Raw genomic sequence first — 22,571 nt, forward strand, 5'->3', positions numbered from 1 at the left:
TATAAATTATTTGATTATATTTATGTTTTCATTGTACCCGATGCAGAAATTGATAATACTTCGATCTCTTTCAACTTCGTACACCATCGATTTAGATTCTATAATTATTACTCCAATTGATACATAAAACTTCTCTTTGGAGAAATTTACCAATTTTCATTCCAACCATTATGTTGAACAAAAGCTTTGTATCGTTTATAATTTGGTCGAAGGAGCAATTTTTCTTCGTAATCGTACGTTGTATAATAAAAATAGTCGAATCGTTGTATTATATCTTCTTGATTGAATTAATTCCGTCGTTTCGTCCGCTAGAATCAGATCATTTAAAAATTGTCTACCAAATGTATTGCAATCTGTTTAAATTCGATCGTCGCGGAGCTCGGTCGCGCGTAACCTATTTCATGAATCGATCTTCGTAATATTTCGAAGGAGTTGCGTCGAGTATATTCAAACTCTGCTATTAAATTCCGTGGTAATCGTTGTAAACGATATCGAAAAGGAAGTGAAAGCCCCCGGTGAAGCGATACACTTGTGCCGACGCTGAGAGGGCAACGAAGCAATGAATCACGTTCGAAAACGGTCCGACACGCTCCAGATTATTAGCGGTAGGTGTTGTAATCGAGCAAAAGTACGCGTGTTTCCTTCGACTCGGTGCGTTCGTTACGTTATTACAGGTGAAATTGCATCCCCCGGAACGTGGACTACCCAGGCCATACTTTGTCGCGTTTACCGAACTCGGTCACGTTGCAACCGTTGACATTTTCGTGTATCTCGTCCTGGCAATCGTGACGAAGAATCGCAGTGCAGCGGAGCTGGGACGTTGTGTAAAACGTGAACAGCGTTTAGGCTAGCCTGGATGCATTGTGCAACGAGGGATTCGCAGAGAGCATCAATGAGGTCGCGGCACTCGATCTCCAACCATTCACGGAAGGATCCATGTCTATTTCGAGTTGCCCGCAATCGTGCACAATTATTCCAGATCTCGATCGAAAGACAAGAGGAAAAAAAACAGGAAATCTCTATTTTTAACTATTTTACGGCGTACAACGTAGTTTGTTAGTGACAAATGAAGTATATGTGCTTTATTTACGGATGGAAAATATTATTAGGTACGGTCCCCTCTGTTGTAGGAAAAAAAAGTATTAAAATTATTAAGAACGAATGGAAAAAGAATTGTGGAATCACAAAGAAGAAGAAGCAAAATATGAAGACCTCTATGTTTAGAAAAACGTGTTGTCATTCTGAAGTTCAGCGATTTTACGAAACATTTTCCGTTGAATAACAAACGACTGGGGAACAATGTACCCGAGTATTAAATAGATGGACGTTGCTCGTTCGATTAACAATAGAAATGGTTAGTTTCTTTTCATTTCTACTATTCTGCAATATTCAATCGGAAAAAGAATTGAAATGATTTAAAATAATTATTTTTTTATTCATTTTTGATCAAATGTTTAATTAAAATACAAACTTCGTATTATGAACAGTAGAATTAAATTTATCGAACTTTGTTTCTATACTGATGGACTAAACGATTGAAAATGAATTTTCCCATTAAAGCTGTTTCGTAATATTCCATGCGATCCTTTTTCTTGCTTAACCTTAAGTGGTTATTCGCAGTTTAATGAATGGTTTGTTAATATTGAAAAATTACACGTCGAATATGACCGCCGCGAAGGAATTTTGAATAGCAATTTCGAGTTCGTACTCGTAATATGTAACTAATACTTAACAGAAATAATTAATAAGCAAAACATTTATCAACGAAATACCCGTTATTATCATGTGTGCTCGCGATACGTACGAGGATATATTCCGTGATCACGCGAACGATGATTTTTAATACGAAAGTCAAATCGTATCACACGCAAATATTCACGAGGACCGTTTTAATTAATCGACACTCGTATAATCACGGACACTTGCCCGGTTTAATTAATTGTCATTCATCTAATTATGTATGTGCGTTGTACGCGTTTCATTGGATTATGGCGTGCGCTTTAATTACAACGAGCGTTCAATTCGAATGTGATTTCTGGTAATATTAATAATGGCCCGGCAATCCTATTTTAAATTTCTCACGGGGATGCAATTTCAATTATTTCGACGAAATCAGACATAATTTAATGTTCGGGTAGTTAAAACTTCCTCTCGCCGGACCGTTAATTATTTGTTTTACTTGAAAGCGTCTCGCGACGAACCTTTAATCCATTGTTTATCCATTTGCGAAAACTCGGTAATTGAAAATCGTCGTTAAAGTAACGACGCGACGTAAAATTATAAGATAGACTTTTTAGTGGTCTCGACGTTCTTTTGCATCGCAATGAATGGAAAACTTATTATTATATCGAATTAATAATTTCTATTTAAACGTACATCACTCGAGAGTTTAAATTTCACGTTGTACTTGGATATTCGAACATTTTATCAATCGATGAATGTTAAACAATCTACTTTGCTGATACAATTACTGTTTACCAATTATTAGCACTACCCACGGTCTTGTAGAATGTAATATTTTTATCGCGGTTGTTTAAGTCCCTCAGTTAGCGTGGTATGAATTTGCATTCGTTACCCCATTGAATAAGAATTACGATCGCATCAATTTCGAAGCGTTTTATTATTCCGCAGTTCAATTCCGAGGTTAGTTTCACTTTCGAAGTGACGAGAGCGTGCGCGTAAGAAAGAAGCCGCGTCGCGTGTAAACGATGCATTTGCATCTCGTTCGGTAAACATTTCACCGACGAATTATGACGCGGGTGATCTAACATTTCAGGACCTCGATAGCAAACTGAATGGAAAGCAAATAGACGCGAACGTGTCCGATTACCTTTGAGACGTATAAATTTGTTCAAAGCTCCGCGTTCAATTTCCAATTCTTCGTTGGAATTCGATTGTTACGACAGACCCTACTTAAATCGTTCTTCTACACCCGGTTACATCACGGTGAAAGTATTGGAAAATAATGGACGAAAATTTTTAACTAGAAAACTTGTAATTCGTTTAACTTCGACGATGGTTCGAACTTCGCGATCTTTCGCAAAACGTGGAAGCAAATTGCAAAATCAAATTATGTACTTTTCGACGTATCGATATCCTACGCGTTATTGCTATACATTAATTATTTTGTTGTTCGCGATGATCACAATCGTTCACTTTTTGCCAGTCGGTATCACGTAATTATCCTGTACCGGCTAATGAGGATGGAATAATTACGTCTGTAAACCTCCAGCAATAACAGTTAATTATCCACTTATCGAGGAATCTCGGCAGACATGCGTGAACTCCGGCAAACCAATCCTAACTTTTCAACTTTTACGACACACACTGCGTAATAATATCTTTCGTCACTCGTCGTTCGCCAAATAAAGAAATTCTCCTCCGATCGAGTTACACACACTTCGGTCCACGGGCATTGATCAAGATCGCCCAATCCTTTCATTAAATATGCCCGAACGTCATTCGATTGTCTGCTCATCCAGAAAGACAGGCACGCATGCATTGTCGAGGAAAGCAACTCTATCGATCTTGAGATGCCATTCGCACGATGACGCCTTTCACCGAACAACCGAAACTGAAAAAAGTTCCTCTACTCTTTTACCAAATCTTTTCAACGGTGTCTCGTTAATCGTCCATTTGATGCGTTCGATTATGCACGCTTCCTTTTCTGAAAAATAGTCGATCACCTTTACGATTACATAGTCGACGTGGACGTTGGGACTTGATACACGAGAATACGAAGTTTCTCCAATATCTGACACTGTCCAAGTGGCTCGTTAATTGTCCATACGTTTAATTCAATTATGCACGCTCCAGTTTCTGAAAATAGTCGAGCGGCTTTACAATTACATACGTACAGTAGATATTTCTCCAGTATCACTGTCGCGGTGACTTTCTTTCGTCGTTGATCCAAGCAGGGAATTAGTTACTCGTCCGCTTCGTTACTGTCGTCGAAGATGGTTATCTCAGCGATCGATGACCACTAAGAAAATCAACCGTTTCATTTCCTCGACGAGCGTGTATGCGTTTCTCGGGTAAACGAGAAGAGGCTAACCGTCAACCTCGCGGCGATCGTTGCGTAAATGCGCTCATCGCCGCGCGAAAGGGAAAGAATTCCTTTCCATTCGAAACGGTGGTCACGATCCACGAATCTCGATCGCTTGCCGACGAAACAGCCTTCGAACGTTCACCCATCGAGAAATTCGGTGCGGAGCGCGCGCGCATCGCGGAAATACGCGCGTCACGAGTCACCGGTGCATCTGCATCGCGCGCGGTGCGTTCCCTGAGGAACCGCGTTATCGTTCTGAGAGAACGAAGGAGAGAGAGAAAGAGAGAAGCGAGAGAGAGAGAGAGAGAGAGAGAGAGAGAGAGAGAGAGAGAGAGAGAGAGAGAAAGAGAGAGAGAGCACGCGTGCATGCGCTCCCGCGCGCAGTAAGTGCCGCAACGTGCGTAATAAGACACTGCGAGGCTCAGACCTAACCGGCGGCTCTTGCACAGGGCCGTCTCAGCGGAGTACTATGGGGACAGTCGACGGGTCCACAGCGTCCCGCTTCGAAACTCTGCGTTCCATGTGCCAGCCGTTCTACACACACGTGACACACGCGCAGCAAGGTCGTCCCCGTTGGGGCTCCCATGACTCCCACCACCATTACTTCAATCATCCTACTTTCCTGACCGCTGGGCCCTTTTACTCCCACTCTGTCGCCAGTCCAGAATCCAATAGCGCTGAAATACGAATGTTTCACGAATCAACGAGGGATGACGATTTCCTGCCCGGTTTTACTTCGCGATAGGTGGATATCGACGCACTGTGAATCGTATTTGCGAAGGATTGAGACAAAAACCCTTGTAAAACAAGGGATTCGAGACCATCAATGTTTTTTAACATTTTCTGTGACGAATTAATTGTATATAAAAGGATAGAAATTTTAGAGAAAGTTTGTACTGTTAGTATTTTCTTTAACTCGATTGTAATTTCTTTACAACTGAACAAAATAGTTTACGTCCTACTTGTTGTCAATATTAACTTCAATGACGCTGAATAATCTCGACCATGGCAATTATGTTTAAATTTCCTGATTCGAATGTCCGAAATGCATTTATCTGTGAAAAAGTCACGTCGAGTTCGTAATATGTTACTTGAAACTCGTTAATTTTCAGATTCAAATTTTTGTTTGATAGCGTACGCAATTTCGCGACATTTGTATGTTTCATTATTTGAAGGTGCATAACTAATTCTGAAGAAATCTTTTCTTCTGTTTTTACATTCTATCGTAATGTAACATGCTAGCTTATTACTGTTATATAATAGGTACTCGTTGTGACTTGAGTATTCCGATAAATTGAAAAGAAACAAAGCTACATTAATTAACGCGATCAGTGATAAAAGTGTTTACACCTTTGTAGAGCAATTACTTCGTTTCATCTGTTAATAACGATGGTGAAAATGAAAAATTGCCTTCGCTTAAATAATAGAAAAAAAACGACAAAGGAACAAGAACATTTACGTAACTGGAATAGATGAATGGTTCGAGACCGGCCTTTATTCTCAATGATGCTCATCGAGGAGTGTTAAATTACGCGGACATTGTACAAGAACAATGTGCTTTCCGTATGTCGGGGAATTACTGGAATAATGGCGAATACTTCTCAGCAAGGTATAAACGCAACAATGGTCGCAACGATGATAAAATTTTAGCAAATTGCCTTGGCAGATAACCAATAGAACGTAAAATTAACGGAAAATGGTGCATTTATTTCCTACAGCTGTAAATTCTCTTCTAAGAACTATATTTTCAAAATAAGAGATAACTGGTGATAAAAAGTAGTTAAAGAAATCGTAGAGCAAAATTTTCTAATATTGTAAACTTTAAAAAAATCATTATGGATTTTTTATGCTCAAAATATTTGATAATGAATGTGTCGCATACATTTTAAATTAAATGTATTGCTCGATGATGCAATATATTATAACAATATATTCAATTTTATACGCGTGAAATTTAAATATCGTATGCGAATCCACGCGATTAATTAAAATATGATATAATTATTAGATATCTCTGCACGCTTTACATAATAAGATAAATGTCGTGTTTTAAAATACAGTTAATTGCAGCAGGTTTAAACAAAACGAAACAGTTGCAATTAATTGTTAATGCCTTTCCGTGATTTTGCATTTTCATAATGTATTTTTAAATCCACAAGACAATACAAATTAAATGTACGAATGTTACATACATTTTAATAATTTATACGCACGCGTACTGTATTTTTATTGTCATTTTATATAAGACATATTTTTCAAAGATATCGCTTCTATAAATTGAAAAAGTCAATATATTCTCACGTTTCTCCAAAATTATTATAAATTTCTACTGCGATAGATTATAAAAAATATTCTTTCTAGAAAAGAGTTGAATTGTTTTAAACCGAATGAAGTTTAATCTATCACTAAATACTGGTTATTTTTGCAGAATCGATTTTGCATATCAAAATAACCAAACGAGTCCTTTGCCATTTTATAATATTATATATGGCTTCATTATTGAGATATAAGCCGCTTAAGTTTATAAGTGTGATTTCCAGCGTACGTTGTATAAAACACAATCGGTTAACCATACGACCACGTGTTTACATAGTCACGCGCAAGAAACACGTGTCGATACACGTTTATAGATATTGTACCACTGACGATACGACACTAAATGTACCTCGAGCGACTTCAACATACATTTACACTGTTTCTAATAATTGTTTATACAAAAAAACAATAGATTCATTGCAGTTTCTGATTTTATACATACTTAATATGCAATCTTATAAAACGTTCCAACTTTCAATGATAATAGAACGAACCTAGTATTCAATCTATGCTATCACTTTTCACTTTCAAGTAACAAAATTCAAATCTTTAGTTCACTTGAAAACGAAATAAGTAGGTAGCAATTTTTATTCCGAACTGAGATCGATCAACCCCGTGTACCATCTGTCGAGAAAAGCGAATACACATAACACTTTGAACACCGATACACATGTTATTCTGTTCGTTCGTTGTTACTCTGTCTCGTTCACTCTTATTGTACCCTATTCATTTCCCTCGTTAGATGTTACACGGAATTGATCAATGTTAGGTCGGAATAAAAATCGTACTTTTCTCGTCAAACGGTACACACGAAGCTGATTCACAACTCCAAATAAAAATTGTTACCTACTTCATTGACAAATGAATCGACAATCCCAATTTTGTCACACGAAAGCGGAAAGTACTATTAAATACGGAAATTACATGCTTATTCTGAATCCAAAGTTGTAAATCATTGTTCGTTTTCGTAACGTTCAAATATTTTTTTAACGTTACAGTCAAGTTATGTAATTGTATCATAACGTGATATTCATAAGTTAGTTCAATAATATTTACACTTTCATTACGTATACTACCAGCCTCCTCGTAACTAAGAACGAATTTGTTTCATACCTAAATAGTTAAATTACGACTGTCTGTCCACTTTTCTTTTTCGTTGAGTCTGAAAGTATCTATTTCTACACAACTTTGCAAAACACACCTCGATACCGGTTATTAGTTAACAAATAGTATTCTCTAATAATCGACATCCATTAGTCTCTAAAAAATCGGTGGGCCTACTTGTCTCGAGGCACACAAGCTTTGAAAATATGATTTGCATATATGCAAATACGGGACTTCGACGCGAATCGCGACTCGCATGAGCTGGACGAATGTACCAGCCACGTAAAAATAGTTTATTGGAGGCACCTCGAGTCGCCTGGATAACGCGGAAAGAAATTGATTGGTCTTCGGTCTCGAGTGTTCAAGCACCTTCAAGGAATGCAGTTCGCAGCTACGATGAGGAATGTGAAAAGGAACGTCGGCAACGTGGATTATTTGTAACTGTGCTTTATCTACGATTACGATGTAGATTAAATATTGAGCGTGAACGACAGGAAATTGATGTTGAAAGGCTCGAAAATGTTCGAGGGGAGCGCGTATTCGCATTTATTACGTAGACAGGTTTAACTTCGTTACGAGAATCTATCAATGCAGAATAAGATTACTGTGACGTCAAGAATATCGTTTTCCTTCACTGAGAAACGTTAAACGAAATCTATAAAGTAGAGTGCTTATTATAATTTGAAAACTTGATCACATTCTTTGTTTTGGATCGTTATTGAGAAAATCGCAAGATTAAATGTGAAATTAAGAGTGTTGTCCAATACTTGTATGGATAAGTATAGGTAAAATGAGTTGCTGCACCACTCTATCCTACTTTCCTCTCTTTATATTTTATAGACACAAGTTTAGAAATAGAATGATCTAATCTGGATGAAATTCTCTTTTAATTTTAGTAAAATTTCTGATTCTATAGGTCTACGAAATACTAGAACCTAAGATTTTTTAGACATAAAATTAGGAGCAGAAAGAAAACGCATACAACTTATACTTTTATTCTTGTATGTTCCATATATTTGACATGTGAAAATGTGTAGCTTGTGCCTTATGTTTATGACCTCTTCTCCTTTAAAAAAGAAATACACTAATGTAAGAGCCATTTACACAAAATATGTTCAAATGAAATTATAATAGAAAATATTTTTGATTGGTAAAAATGATCTGAAGGAAAATCGTGAGAGATTCAAGAATGATTTGCTACGACGTCTTTCAAACGTAATACAATTTAAGCAATGTTTAATGACATTCACAAACGTGACATTAAACAACAAGTAAACCATTGAAGGATAATGTAACTTTAATTTCAATTACCTTTACTTCCCGATAAATTTAACTTGCCATTTATACAGTATTAATTTGTTACTTCTAACGGGTTCAAAATATTTGAGAAATATTATTTTATTATAGAAAAACTCTGTATTCCAAACAAAGTATCACGTGGTAACCGTTATAGAAAACTTAATATTCTCCGTTTTTTCAATTACTGATTAAATTATTGTTTTTTTTAATGATTACATTTCTGCTTATTTACGATCGATTTTGTAGAATTTACAATACACGATGTATAGTAAATCGCTGATGAATATTTTAATACGTCAACTAATATATTTTTACAAAACTATTTAAAAATAATAAAGCTAATATAATTCTTCGTGATACATACGAATATATTTTACACGTTAATTTATTCCGTCACGCGAATCACACTCGCTTAACTGATTTATTTTCAAATTCTGTCACGCGAATCACACTCGCCTAACTGATTTATTTTCAAAGTCATACTCTGTCAACCACCCGTGTCAAGGCACGCATTCACATTTTTCTAAAATTAGTCAAATTACTTTAGCTAAGGCTACCAAACATCAGCATAACTCTAATGATTTTAAATAAATCTTTGTCTATATAATTCGAATAAAACTGCTTCATTTGAATAATTTATTCGAATAATTATTCGTTATCCATAGTGTGCGCCTATAATGAATAGAGGTAGAAGTCTATCTGGATAAAAAATTATTCTAAAAACATAGATCTGTGAATAAATAATTATTTGAATTGATCGTCTAATGGAAGAATGAAGAATTATTTTGCAACTCTGCCTGCTATTTCATTCCCAGTGATGTAGTCTGTGCAAATGTTATTGGTTTGCCTTTTTCGGTCCCATACAATTAGTTTACAGAACATCAAAAATTTGTTTATCATTACTCATTTTATCATTCATATTCCTTGATTTGGAGAAGCGACGTGAAGAATTTGCCATCTAAGAAATTTTATGTTCCGAAGAAATCAAAATCGTCACAACATTGACGTGTATACGAAACGTGCTCGATTTTATAAAAATTTTAGGAACGAGATTATCCCTAAACAAATAGAATCCTTCATCATTCCAGACGCAATGTATTTATCCTTCTCTTCAACGTACAAAGGTCAGTTTCAAAAGTAATTATTGAGGGAATTGTACAGAAAGTTTTTGGAGTGTGCAACAAAATAAAGAAATCATAAAACTGGTAAACTCTCCTATAATACCAAGGAATTTTTTTACAGTGTTATACAAGTTCATTTTATGCGGTACCACGTATAACATTTCGATGTTTAGACGTATTTGTTATAACTTTTCGATCACATTTCGATTAAGCAAGTATTATTTCTTGAGTCCTTAGGATATACAGATGAGTATTGTGCAAAAAGTTTCTACCCCGACGAATACCAAAAATGGTCATTTTCGAACATTGTCCTTTGAATAGCCTTAAGAATGCTCTGGCAAAAGGAACTTCTGAAACAGCCTTGAAGACCGTGTGTGCCGCGATAGCCGATTCGCCGCGTCGTTTGTAAGCCTGCATCACCGTAAAAGGTGTCCATTTCGTATAATAATATTATTTTAATTTTGTTATTAAGCTTGCAAATAAAATCCCATTAATTAAAATTGATATTCCCAGTATATATCCTCAGTCTGTTATTAAACGTTTTATTTAGAATAATATATCGTCATTCAAGAATATCGTTTTGAACATTTAACGTAACTTGAATAAAACTTGATTCATCCCTGAAATATTCAAAGGCTTAATTGTGCACTCTTACGTTGAAAATGATTTCAAGATCAAGTTATGCATGCATATATATCTACCATTACACACTCAAATTTATTTGGATATCAGATATAATATGAAAACGATCGAACTGTGTAGTTTCATTTTTAAAGTATGCTAATAATGACCATGAAAACATTACCCAAAATTATCTTCAGAAGAAAAGGTAATATTCCTTATGTTCACTCTTTAAAGGCATTTAAATTCTCTTCTATATAATTTTTGTTACCTTCAAATTTAATCAAGATATTTAGCTATGCAGCGTAACACGATAGAGTGCATTTTATTGCAACAGTCACTACTAAATGCAAAAGAAAGAAATATATGCTTTCTGTTTAAAAAAAAATATTGATGACACTGAATATTGAAATAGAAAACGAAATAATTGACCTTGGAGAAACTTGGATCGTATACTTTATTCAAAGTATGTTTCAAACATTTTTCCATGTTAAGAGAAACAAAGATAAGAAGATGTTCTGGTTCCGATGGGGTACCATGTATATAAAACGAAATGGATATAGGTCCAGTTGTTAGCTTAAACTGACTGCGGGGTTGGCGACAAAGTTGAACCCATAAGAGAATCTTCTCTGAAAGCAGCGTATTCCTCGCAGTTATAGGATCGTCGGGCCCAAGGCTGAAGTGAACAACTTAGGTGAAAAGAGAAAACACTTCCTCATTAATCTTAACGGCACACAAGTTGAAAGAAAAGATACTTTGAACACGAAATGTAGACGTAAGAACGTGACTGGTTGATCGCGTGCATATACGCGTGCAGGGGATTCAAATGTATTCGCGTGGGCGAAGAAGAGCCTTCGCCAAAGAGTGTGAGGAAGTCAAAGTCGAAGCCACAGCCTTTCGTTCCGATAGCATATCAGCAGAGAGTCGAATATTTTAACGTGAAAGTAAACACTTTGTAAAAATAAACAAAAGGAATACAACCGGTATATCTTTTTCGTATAATTTTGCACCGTGCTTATAATTAATAATAATACACAATACTCTCTACTGTTTCAATGATATTTTATATAAAATTTGGATATTTATTACAGGTAATAAATAATTTCTTCTCATTAGGTAAGTAATTAATGACCTAGTAAATATTCTGAAATTAATACTTGGAATATTCAGTTATGAATTTACAGAAACGAGTCGGAACACGATAAAAGTATTCAATTGTTTGCTGGCGATGCAATAATTTAGTTATTTGATTCAGAAATTTTAATCAAAATTTTCGTTACATGTTTTTGTTGAAGATAAAAATAATATTTCATAAATAAAATTCACAGACGCGTCTGAATGAATAATATTCTGTTAACGAAAGTATATAAAATGACAAAGTTGCGATAATTTATTTTTGTTTTGCTTACTATTTATTAACAATATTATTTATTATTGATTATTATTAGTGCACAATATTATATATAAAATTACGATAATTGTCTTGCTCATTATTTATTATTTAATTGCGACATTATAATAACTGTATGGCTCATCATTTATTATTCAATAATAACGAGCGGTACAGTTATTTTAATTTTATATATACTATTGGAGACTGTTTCTTTCAAAAAATCAATTTCATTAACTTCTACTCTTTCGTGAATTAATTTATTTTCAAATTAAGTATAAATTTTCCTTTTAGTTGCTTTGTAAATTTCACCAACTTATAACTTCACTATCCTTTAGCGACTATAAATCTTCATTTCGAGCAATTATTATGCAATGATCGTTGCGTAAGAATTAAAATCTACGAGAAGTACACTCTCCATGGAAATGAAATATCGAAAATCGTTGTAATTACTGGTTGCACTTAACGGTTAATGTAAGCTGCTGTAGCCAGTACCTAAATGCTATCTACTACCACATTCTACCTATAAAAGTATAACTCCTACCCAAGTACAAGCAATTAAATATGCTCGACTCGTTTCACTGAACGAAATATGATTTTCTATTTGCAAAGACGGACGCAGCATAGCAATGCACGAAATACGTAACAAAATTTCAACAATTTATAAATAATATAGACAACGTAATAAAGTTTAATGTATTTTTAAGGGCAGCCAGTGCATTTTATTGTCCTTTCAAATGGCGGCGCACTTCCGTAAAAAGTAGTTCAAACGCTTCGAGATATTGAAATTATATAAAATAACTGCGGGTTTTGTACGCAATGATGTACAGAAGTATTTGTACCTTTTGCGCGTATGAGAATTTGAAGACGTTTTAATTAAAATTTTAATTAAACATGGAATTCCAAACGATAGTAACATGAAATTAATTTTCTGTAAGTTTGTAAATGTAGAAAATAATTATATTCGTCAATAACATTCATCAATATTAACAAAAAAACACAGTACATGAACGTAAACTGAACGATTAACAAAGTACTCGACATAAATCATAATTTGTAAAATATTACGGTAGCTATTAATTACATACTTTTTATGTTGACATTAGGATTTTCATGAAAGTACATATCATTTAAGTACTGATTTAAATACATTATCACAAAGTAAATTCTAAATACAGAAACATGGTAAATATACTACTTTATACATCATTATAATATCGTTTGGAATCCTTCATGTATTTTTTCGTATTTTCCGGTAAGAAAACGTCTCACGTTTCACGATGGTTAATAATGTATTATATTATACTAAACGATTATTTCAAAACTGATTTCTTCAAAATACGTGTCACGTTTCTTCGACGAAATGTGGATATACTCGTTCTCAAATAGAAATTATCCCCTCAAAATATTGCCCGAGCAGAATCTATAGGAAAAATCGTTCGGTCAAAGTATTTCGTAATTCTCCAATCTCCGTGCTCGATGTGAATTGTAGATTATCCGATAAGACGGTCTTCGAAAACAAAGACGAAGAAGTCGGAGGAAGGAGAAAAAGGATCGTTTACGCCGGACTAAGTTGGCAATTACATAAATCCTCAAATTTATTCCCTTTTCATTTTCGAACACCGGAAAACGAGAAGGATTTGAAAGAAGGGAAACCTTTGGTGCACCGACCCATTCAATTTGCAGACGCACATATACATCCATGCAACGTTTCACACAAATGCGTAAATTTAAACGTAAATTCACGATCACGTGCTCGCGGGTGCGTACTTGATCGTTTCGCTCGGACTATTCGGAAAAAGAAGAAAGGATGGAAACAGGGAAGGAAAGAGGAGGAAAGGGAATCGTACATGAAAATTACATACTCTTTGGGACCTGCACTTAAAAGGCTTCGAACGTATGTGTATAACCGTAGGCAGCTAAAAGCTTCGCATACGTCAATGCCAGGTTCGTGATATTTCGTAACCCGTACGGTTTAAGTAAAAATTGTTCTCCGATGCTGCTGCCATTGAACCATTGACGTACAAAGTTACTTCGATATAAGATTTTGTTCTCTGCGAATAAATTAATTTTATCTATAAACTCGCTATATGGAAAATTTAACTATTATAGAAAAATTTACAATTACACGTTGCAACACATTTTAAAACAAATAATGATAAAATAATTATTAAGAGTCCCAAATGTACGTTTACAATACGTGTGCATACGTTTTGCATATATTTCTCATATATTATACACGTAACAAGTGTGGATTCTTGTATACCTTGTTACTTTTTTTGCAGAATCTCACGAAGAATGGAATTACAACCAAAAAGTAATACAAGATTTGTCTCTACAGTTTTTTTCTATCTTCACTAGGAATAGTGATATAGCCCAGTCCAGTTACTAAATTCACCTTGTGGATATTGTGAATAACTTATTAGAAAGAGGAAAGTACTGATTGGAAAGTTACCAAAGATTGAATAAGAAACAATAACTGTGAAAATTGTTTGACGATTTATCAACTGCTTCGATATATATTTCTCAATTTATTTATCACGCTTTAGACTGTTAAATGAAAATCCTTAGAGTATTCCGCATTTTTTTCGCGAATTAATCGTTATCGTTATTTTACTTGTACCGTGCCTAATAAATTGTGGTTGTCATTTATTTTGATCCAAACATTGGAGAAATATGGAAGAAGAAAAGAAAAGTCCAGAATGTTTCAGTTATTTTTCACATTCTCTTTTCAAACGTTAATTTAATATTGTATAAAAATATGGGGCATATAAACTGATAGAATGGTAAAGAGTGAGTAAACGTGTTTGCATCACTGACTTCAATGGACGTAAATGTGTCGGGTTATCGTTAATAACGGTGATTTCAAACAATATGCATAAGAAATTGTCTGTTACGCACTGTTACTGTCTATATTCACTACCGATTTAAAACATTATCATAGTATTTACCCAGTGCTCGTGTATCAATTTGTAAATTTAAAGGTTCTAATTTTATGCGAACATTTTCATATATTGTGCATTTTAAATATAATAGTTACTTTCTATACTCAAAAATTTTTTATTACAATTTATGTCTCGGTGCAGTAAAACACAAGTACACGACAGTTTTAAAAACATCGAAAAAATATAGTCCATAATTTACAAAATTGAATATAAATTAAATAAAATAACTTTGTATCCGAATTAATATTGTCTCCATTTTTAAATTGTTGAGTTTTAACTTAGTAACTGTTCTTCACTGTAATAAGCTAACCTCGTTCCAATAATAAATCATATTATTTGAAACATAGACTGCTACTAATTATTCAAGTAAAATTGTCAAACTTGTTATCAACATAAATTAGATAATTTGACTCCATTTGAATCTAATTCTCCAACGTTGAAATAGTTTATAGCAAGGATTGCAATTTTTTAATCGAAACTCAAATGTACGTGCACACGACAGGTCTTTTGAATCGAGTTTCTTCGGAACCAAAGACTTGTTCAAAAATATATTTTGTTCGCCAAAGATTTTCTTAACTCGTATATTATTAAAAATAAATACGAATAATTGTGACTGTACCACCACTTTTATATTTTTTATTCATTAATATACGGATAAAAGCACTGTGAATGTTTTCGATTTTACAATGCCATTCTCAGACATTTATTATTCTTTTTATATAATTAATAATTTAATCGTATAAAAGAATAATAAATATCTAAAGATGACCTTTTAAAAGTAAAAGACGTTCATAACTTTAAGATTTTGTTAATACGTCCATGAATAAAAGATATGAGACTACTTTTACACCCAATTATTCGTGTTTATTATATCGTTGCATATTTTCGATTTATTTTTAAACAAAAAATAACACCCATTTCGATCGTGTCACGAATACTTGTAAACTTGTACGAAAATCACGAATAAGTAGTAGTTAAATGTATTCAACCTCTTTAAAATTACTTTCCAGAGTAATGCAATTCGCTGTAAAACATAAAGTATGCAATACGAAGGAAGAATAGCAAATTCAAAGTATTCTTACCTTAGCTGTGACAAATCTCTTTGAGAACGGTTCTGCCATAATAGGTAGACATCACTTCCCATCTGATCGTCACTGTTTCCGATATTTTTCACAAAATCGCTGGTCACGTTAATTGCAGGACTTATGCACTTTTCGAAGTTTTTTGTTCACGTGTCGCACAAACACTGCATCACTTTATCGATGTTTAAACATTCTACACTTTTTCTAACGATGCTAAAAATAACTCCCACCGTTTCACTGTACAATCCGATTTCACGTAACACTTCGAAGGAACTTTAACTTTGTATTTGCACTCCTTTATAATTGACACTAAGGAACCCAAAACCTTGATTTTAACGAACAGAATGGATGGAAACACAAAGAATTACTTTCGTACTTTCTATTACGAAGAGTGATTCTGCAGGGTCATGAGTAACGTACCAACTGATCGTGCTTGTCGTCGTCGATTCTTGTATATTTTAATTGCAACGCGCGCTGCATAATTTCCACGAGAGTTACGGAATAAATCATTATAAGCTGTAGCTGTAAAAGAACTATAAACTTTTGAAACGCGTCCTATAAATCATTTTTACAAAAATTAATTTCTTTCGACCCACGCGTTACATTGTCGGAAGGAAATATATCATTTAGATTTATTGGCTGACGGAGAGAGATTTTTCGGCTGACAGATGAAAAAAGATCATCAAACACGATTTTTGCGTTACTCCCGATCGACGTTTATTTACGCTACAGTTCTATATTTTCAAACAGCAGATACAAATAAAACAAGTGAAACAACAAAGCAATCGGTATAATTAAACAGAAACGACACCTTTCTAACGGGTAAAGTATCACAGGCTGTAACGTTTAATTATTTGTTTTTCGCCGATTACGGAAATATTTTCTAATGCGTGTATATCTGAACTTTCTATCGATGAAGTTAGAGAAAATATATTTAATTGAAACAAGATTCTGTATTCAAGTTCGATAATTATCTATATAAATTTTAATATCAAGTTGAATGAAAATGAAATGTAAACATTACGGCACACTCTATTGGTTAAGAGAACGTCCTTATCCCGCGGCAGAGATGAAAATACTGAGGTATCGACGGCCCAGCTAGCTCTCCGTAAGCTCGATGCGACAATAACATTAAGTATGCGTAAATATGCACGATGAGAAATTTGTTTATTTCCATTTCATCGTATCCGACAACCCAGAACGCGTTCGTTTCGAATATGGAAATATTACCAAGAAACAGGTATACGACCTTAATTCAAGAAACACTTAATTACGTACCGTGCAAACGAACATTTTTCTTCGAAATAACCGACCACGCATTAACGATCAGAAATTTACATTATTTACCAGTGGGTTCGTGCTTTAATGCAGAATATTATCCACGAAATTAAAATATTTGAAGTATTCGGTCGAAGATGATACAGAAACGTGTACGCGCAAAGAGAAATGAAAAGTCAGTATACAAATTCCAATCCGAAAACCGTATTGGAAGTTACTATTTAGCAATCGTTATCAAAATCGAACGCTCGTTGCACGGAGCGGAGAATTTCGAAAACATCGAGAATTAATAAGGAACGTTGGAAAACGGAGAATGCTGTCGAACCTGTTGAACTGTTCAATGCTCAAGGTCAACCGTTCATCGCGTCCATCCGAAGTGAGAAGTCAGTCGACTACAGCTGTCGCCTTTCTGGGTCAACCATCGTTAAATCATCGTGACACGTGCGACTGGAATGTGATCCGTTTGAACGGTACTCTTCCAACGGATAGACGACACCTAACTCGAATTATTCGAGTTCGCTCGTACAGCGAAATCGGAGCACTGAACGAACAAGCGTAAATTAAAGAGCTTTGTTGGCCCGTTTACGGGAAACGATACGTTTCGATCGACGCGAGCTGAACTCCAAACAGCTATACCTATCGATCATACGATCAATTAGCCAGTGTCAGCAAGAGTTGTTAGGCCCGCGCCTACCTCGGAACGGGTTTCTGTTTCGCGTTATTCCGTAAACTCGTTCAACGGCCAGAATAAGAGAAACCCGAACGGTGCCCGCGTTTATGCAAATTGAAATCAGGAGTGTTCTCACGCTAATACGACTGGCGGTGCGCCAAGCCGCGATGATCGATCGAATTGAAATACTCGCGTAGGTGACACAAACCCGGGAGCTTTTCACCGACAGCCGGGAACCTCGAAACTATTCGCTCGATCGATTAAATCATCGACGCGGGTACGTACGTACCGCGATCGATGCCGAGATCGCGCGATCCGGGACGTCGCATCGCACGATTCGCAAACAAACGAATTTTCTTTTCTTTTCTTTTCTTTTCTCTTTTTTTTTTACGTTTCGATCACGTCGAAGACACAGCAGCACCACACTGACGCGCACCGTACGAAGAAAGGCGTTCGTATGACAATTTCCATCAACTCGACACTATGAACGCCGCAAGAAGCACGAACCGCGCGTCGTATGCTCGCTGCACGATCACTCACGAGACATTGTCGAGTCACCAGCAGCAAACGGCCGAGCCAGAAAAACTCGCGGCACCAGATCGAACGCGATGAATCCGATCGAGGCCTCGCTTCGTGGACGTCACGCGGCCGTAGGCACGAGCCGAACTCGCTAGCCGGATCGGTGAACTCCGCGGTGTCCAGGTTATCGGCGACGTAGATCCGACAAACGGGAGGTCGGGAGCGGTTAAACATAATCCGCTAAATCACGTGGCAGGAGCGACGGAGGAGGTCCACGGATGACCAGAAACGCGGGGAAGCCACGGTGAACGCGCGACGAACGACTGGGGCCCGCGGGATCGTAAGAGGTCCCATTACTGCGGGGCCTGATGATACGGTGGACGGCAATCGCTAATGGCCAATGGCACGGATAAGAGGAAAAGACGAGAGAGCCGTCGAGAGGTTAGGAAGAAGCTCGCGAGATGGAGAAAGAGGGACTGAGGGAGCGAGCGAAGCTAGCGAGCAAGAAACAGCCAGAGGAGCGTGCCCTGGAGAGAGAATGGGCGAGGAGAGAAGTCGGACTGGAAAGGAGGTGGAGGTGAGTTCGGCAAAGGCTGGTCGGGCACCTGGGCGACACTACCTCCTTTACCTCTTCCAACTGCTCTCTCGCATGCCCCGCGCTGCCCTAACGCAGTCCCTTTCGTTCGTGCGGTGCCTCGTGCGAGGATCGAACGCTTCCTGATTTGTGGAAAGGTTTCGACTCGAAAGAGAGAGAGACAGATTTCTGGCTCGGGGCGACGAGAAGCAACGTATCCGGTAACATTCGGACAGCGAATAAGTTCCTCGGTGACGTCAAACTACCAATAATGCTTCTAGGGGACTCGGAGAATTCATTACGAAATTTACGTCGAGTATATTCGATCGGTTTCTTGGTCTTCGAGTGTCGCCGCTAATGCGTTAACGGTATGGAGTATTTATCGGAGAATACAAAGCGTTCTTTTCGGTAAGAAAAGCTATTCTCCCCTTCGAAGAAATCAAGCATCGAAGAAATTATAAAATTTTACTCTATCGCGCCAAGCACGAGGATAATATTTCATCAATTCGAATTAAATAGTAATAAACCAGACGCGACGGATCACAGCGAGGGACAACTGTTTTATTATTCGAGCATTGTTTTCTCTTCGTTTAAGTTTTCTTTTTTATTTCTTTTTATTCAAAAAATTTGTTTGCAACTGATTTTTGCGTCGCATTTGCAACAAAATAGTAACGCATGCTGTTAGAACAAAAATAGTAACACGATATCAATTCAGTATCAATCGTTGCGTAAAATTAAAAAAAAACAATTTCTTCTAGAGTTATTAATCAATTTTTTTCTTGTATACACACACTTAAAGTCGCATCGACTACATACGATTACCGACGACTTGTTCCGTTTACTGGATCTTGTTTGAATTGATTTATGTCTTTAAGGAACGCGATGACTCTTTTTTATTGTTTTTCGGCGTGGCTAATAATTTCTTCGTGGTTAAATTTCATTCGAAAATTTACTTTCTTTTAATTTTGTTTCTCCCTTCAAAATAAATAAATAAATTTCTAACATTAAGATACTTCTTTTTCCGTAATGATTATTGCTCCAATTATTAAATGAAAGTGATTCAGAGCAACAACGAAGATCATTTCTGTTACTAATTTTATATTAAATTTGCGTTTATCGAAAGAACATACCTATACCTTTCCCAAAGATTCAAAATCTTTTGTTACAAATTTTTCCTTTCTGTAAGAAAAATTCAATCGAGACTTTTAAATATGGAACTCAAAATACTCGCCTAAGTTCAAACCAAAAAACGATTTGAAACAAAGGAGCTGGCTCCGCGTTTCTCGAGTAGCGTATATTTTGTTAATTCATTGGCAAATTGAGTCTCCCTAAGTAAAACGCGCCAATAATTTAGTCGAGTCATTAAGAATTCATTTACTGACGCATTAGCATTATTTAATAATCGATGTAAGATCCATAGCACCGAAGAGATAGTTTTGAAAACGGAAAGGGAGATGCTGTCGAGTTAAGTAAATTTGACGAAGACTGGTCTGGCACCTGGGTCAAGCTACCTTTCCGTACACTCCAGCTGTTCGCAGATGCTGCTTCATGCTTCGATGTACTTTGCATGCAGCTTCGTACTTGCTCCAAGGTTCTGTCTATTATGAAAATATGAAGATAAATTTGAAACAACGCGGATAATTATATATCATGGAGGGCATGGAACTCGCCCGAAGGAAGAGATAATCAAGATGAAAAAGAATTGATTACATATTCCTCCTGTAATATTAGAAAATTTCTTCCTCTATCCCGCTCGACGTAATAGTGAGCTTATTTGAAAAAAATTTAACTGAATTATCCGATGCTCTCCGAAGTAGAAAATATTGCAAAAAGTATTCTAGTGTTTCCGGTTGTACATTTTTAATTTCAAATTTTTAAAAACAAATAAACAGGGCTCTGTCGTTACTCACCACGACAAGGTATTAAAGACGAAGGAGATTCCTGTCGAGGTCTCGATTACTATCAATTCTATCGCTGCAAAAGCAACTGTAAGCTAGATATTTTCTATGCTCGATACTCTGTTTTGAACATCACACGTAGCTTTAAGTCTTGTCACCGTGTAAACGAACTCCAAGTTTTATCACAACTGCTCCAACTATATCACCGTAGTGTAGTAACGAACATTTACACGAAGGTTTATTGGTTTTGGTTTCAGTTAGAATAGTTTCTACATAAAATTTACAAAGAATAGAGTTTCCAAGTTTAATTTTCAACAATTTTCGTCACGAATATTTTTTGAGATATCGTACATAAACCAAATCCTAAAAGCATATTTACATTTTTAAAATATACAGTCAACGGACTAATAGCGAGTTTAGAAATTGCTAAAATGAAATTTTTTGAATCAGATACTATCTACATATGAATTAAGTACTTTTAACCGTAGCTTCGAATACTTTTCCGTATAGAACATCTAACCTCGGTGTTATAAAGTTACCAAAAAAAACTGGCCCTCGTAAAGATAATTTAATCGTTTAATAAACGCGGATGAGATTTTATCGAGAACATTGAAGTTGGAATGTTGAAAACTACAAAACAGAACGACACTCTAAAAGTCGAGATTGGAATACATTGGTGACTTTTTATGCTTGCCATCAACGTCAATACAGCCTCATAAAAGCGTTTATCAAGTTGATATCTGTTCGTGCTAAAGAACTCTAAAACTTTCAGTGTTGCGAGACCGTGTATCCTAATCGGTTTCGATACCGAACTAAGGGTCAATTTTCAGTTTTTAATTGTAGAAAATTATTCAAATTTTTTAAACAATTCGTCAAGTTCAGTCCCCTATCTCTCAGCGTTTAAGCTTTAAATCCTTGAGTTTCATGCTTATTAGCTCTTTACCAATCTAAGACGTAAGATTTAACGACGTATCAGAATCGTCCCGATGCTCAAAGATCAGTTTCTTATTTCGATTTAAGAATTCATATTCTATATCAATCAGTCGTGGAAGTTGCGCCTGTTTCTACATATAGTAGATAAACAAATGAACGCTTCGAATAACAAAGAGTAAGTTCTTGGAACCTCTCTGCACTTCATCCTGGAAACTCCCATTTCTCACCGGAGTCTCCCAATTTCCATCAGTTTACATACCGTTGGTAAAAATCCACTTCTCCAGCATTCTGCGGGGAGAGAAAAGTAATGAGTGACGATTATTCGGCCGTTTCTCGAATGTTGATATAACGTTTCGCTGGTCTTTGCCTTCCATCTCATCATCGTGGATCATGCTTGTTCGGTTCGCGTCGACCATTAAACATAAGGAGCCGAGAAGCACCGCGCATCATTATCTCCGTAAGCGAGCATGTTAATGTGTCGATGATAACCACCGTGCATTCCCGTGTCCTTCATCGCTTACAACGTTGTACATGTTTATCGCGACCGGCTTTGCAACGAACACGTCCACGAACTTCGGCCGATGGACTCTGTTCGAAATCCTTCGGCGATTCTACCGAATCTTTTTTTCACCCTCGATTGATCGAATATTTTTATTTATTTCCCCTTGTAGATCTATCGAGTCGGTCCATCAATTCGTGGACATTTTTTAAAATACATGGAACAAAGTATGAAGGTGTCACGTACAGGGTGTCCTGTAATTTTCGAGATCCAC

General features: G+C 36.1%; 1 protein-coding gene across 9 annotated transcripts in view; it reads right to left on the bottom strand.

Annotated features, from left to right (window-relative positions):
* The window catches only part of LOC143149017 (EGFR adapter protein), a 286,593-nt gene that overhangs the window by 252,500 nt on the left and 11,522 nt on the right, over nt 1-22,571 (bottom strand). For 3 of the 9 annotated variants that reach the window (XM_076315984.1, XM_076315986.1, XM_076315979.1), the window contains exons 1-2: nt 17,530-18,428; nt 15,927-16,448 (exon numbers count right to left, since the gene is read on the bottom strand). The exons of 1 other annotated variant lie outside the window; for it this stretch is intronic. In XM_076315984.1, the coding sequence (XP_076172099.1) occupies nt 15,927-15,988 (62 nt within the window). In that variant the 5' untranslated portion in view covers nt 15,989-16,448; nt 17,530-18,428. Of the gene's footprint in view, nt 1-15,926; nt 16,612-17,529; nt 18,429-22,571 lie in introns of those variants that run through there. 5 more of the 9 variants (XM_076315981.1, XM_076315980.1, XM_076315985.1 and 2 more) reach the window with 5 other exon arrangements.

This window comes from Ptiloglossa arizonensis, chromosome 7 (assembly GCF_051014685.1).
Source record: "Ptiloglossa arizonensis isolate GNS036 chromosome 7, iyPtiAriz1_principal, whole genome shotgun sequence".
Taxonomy (NCBI): domain Eukaryota; kingdom Metazoa; phylum Arthropoda; class Insecta; order Hymenoptera; family Colletidae; genus Ptiloglossa; species Ptiloglossa arizonensis.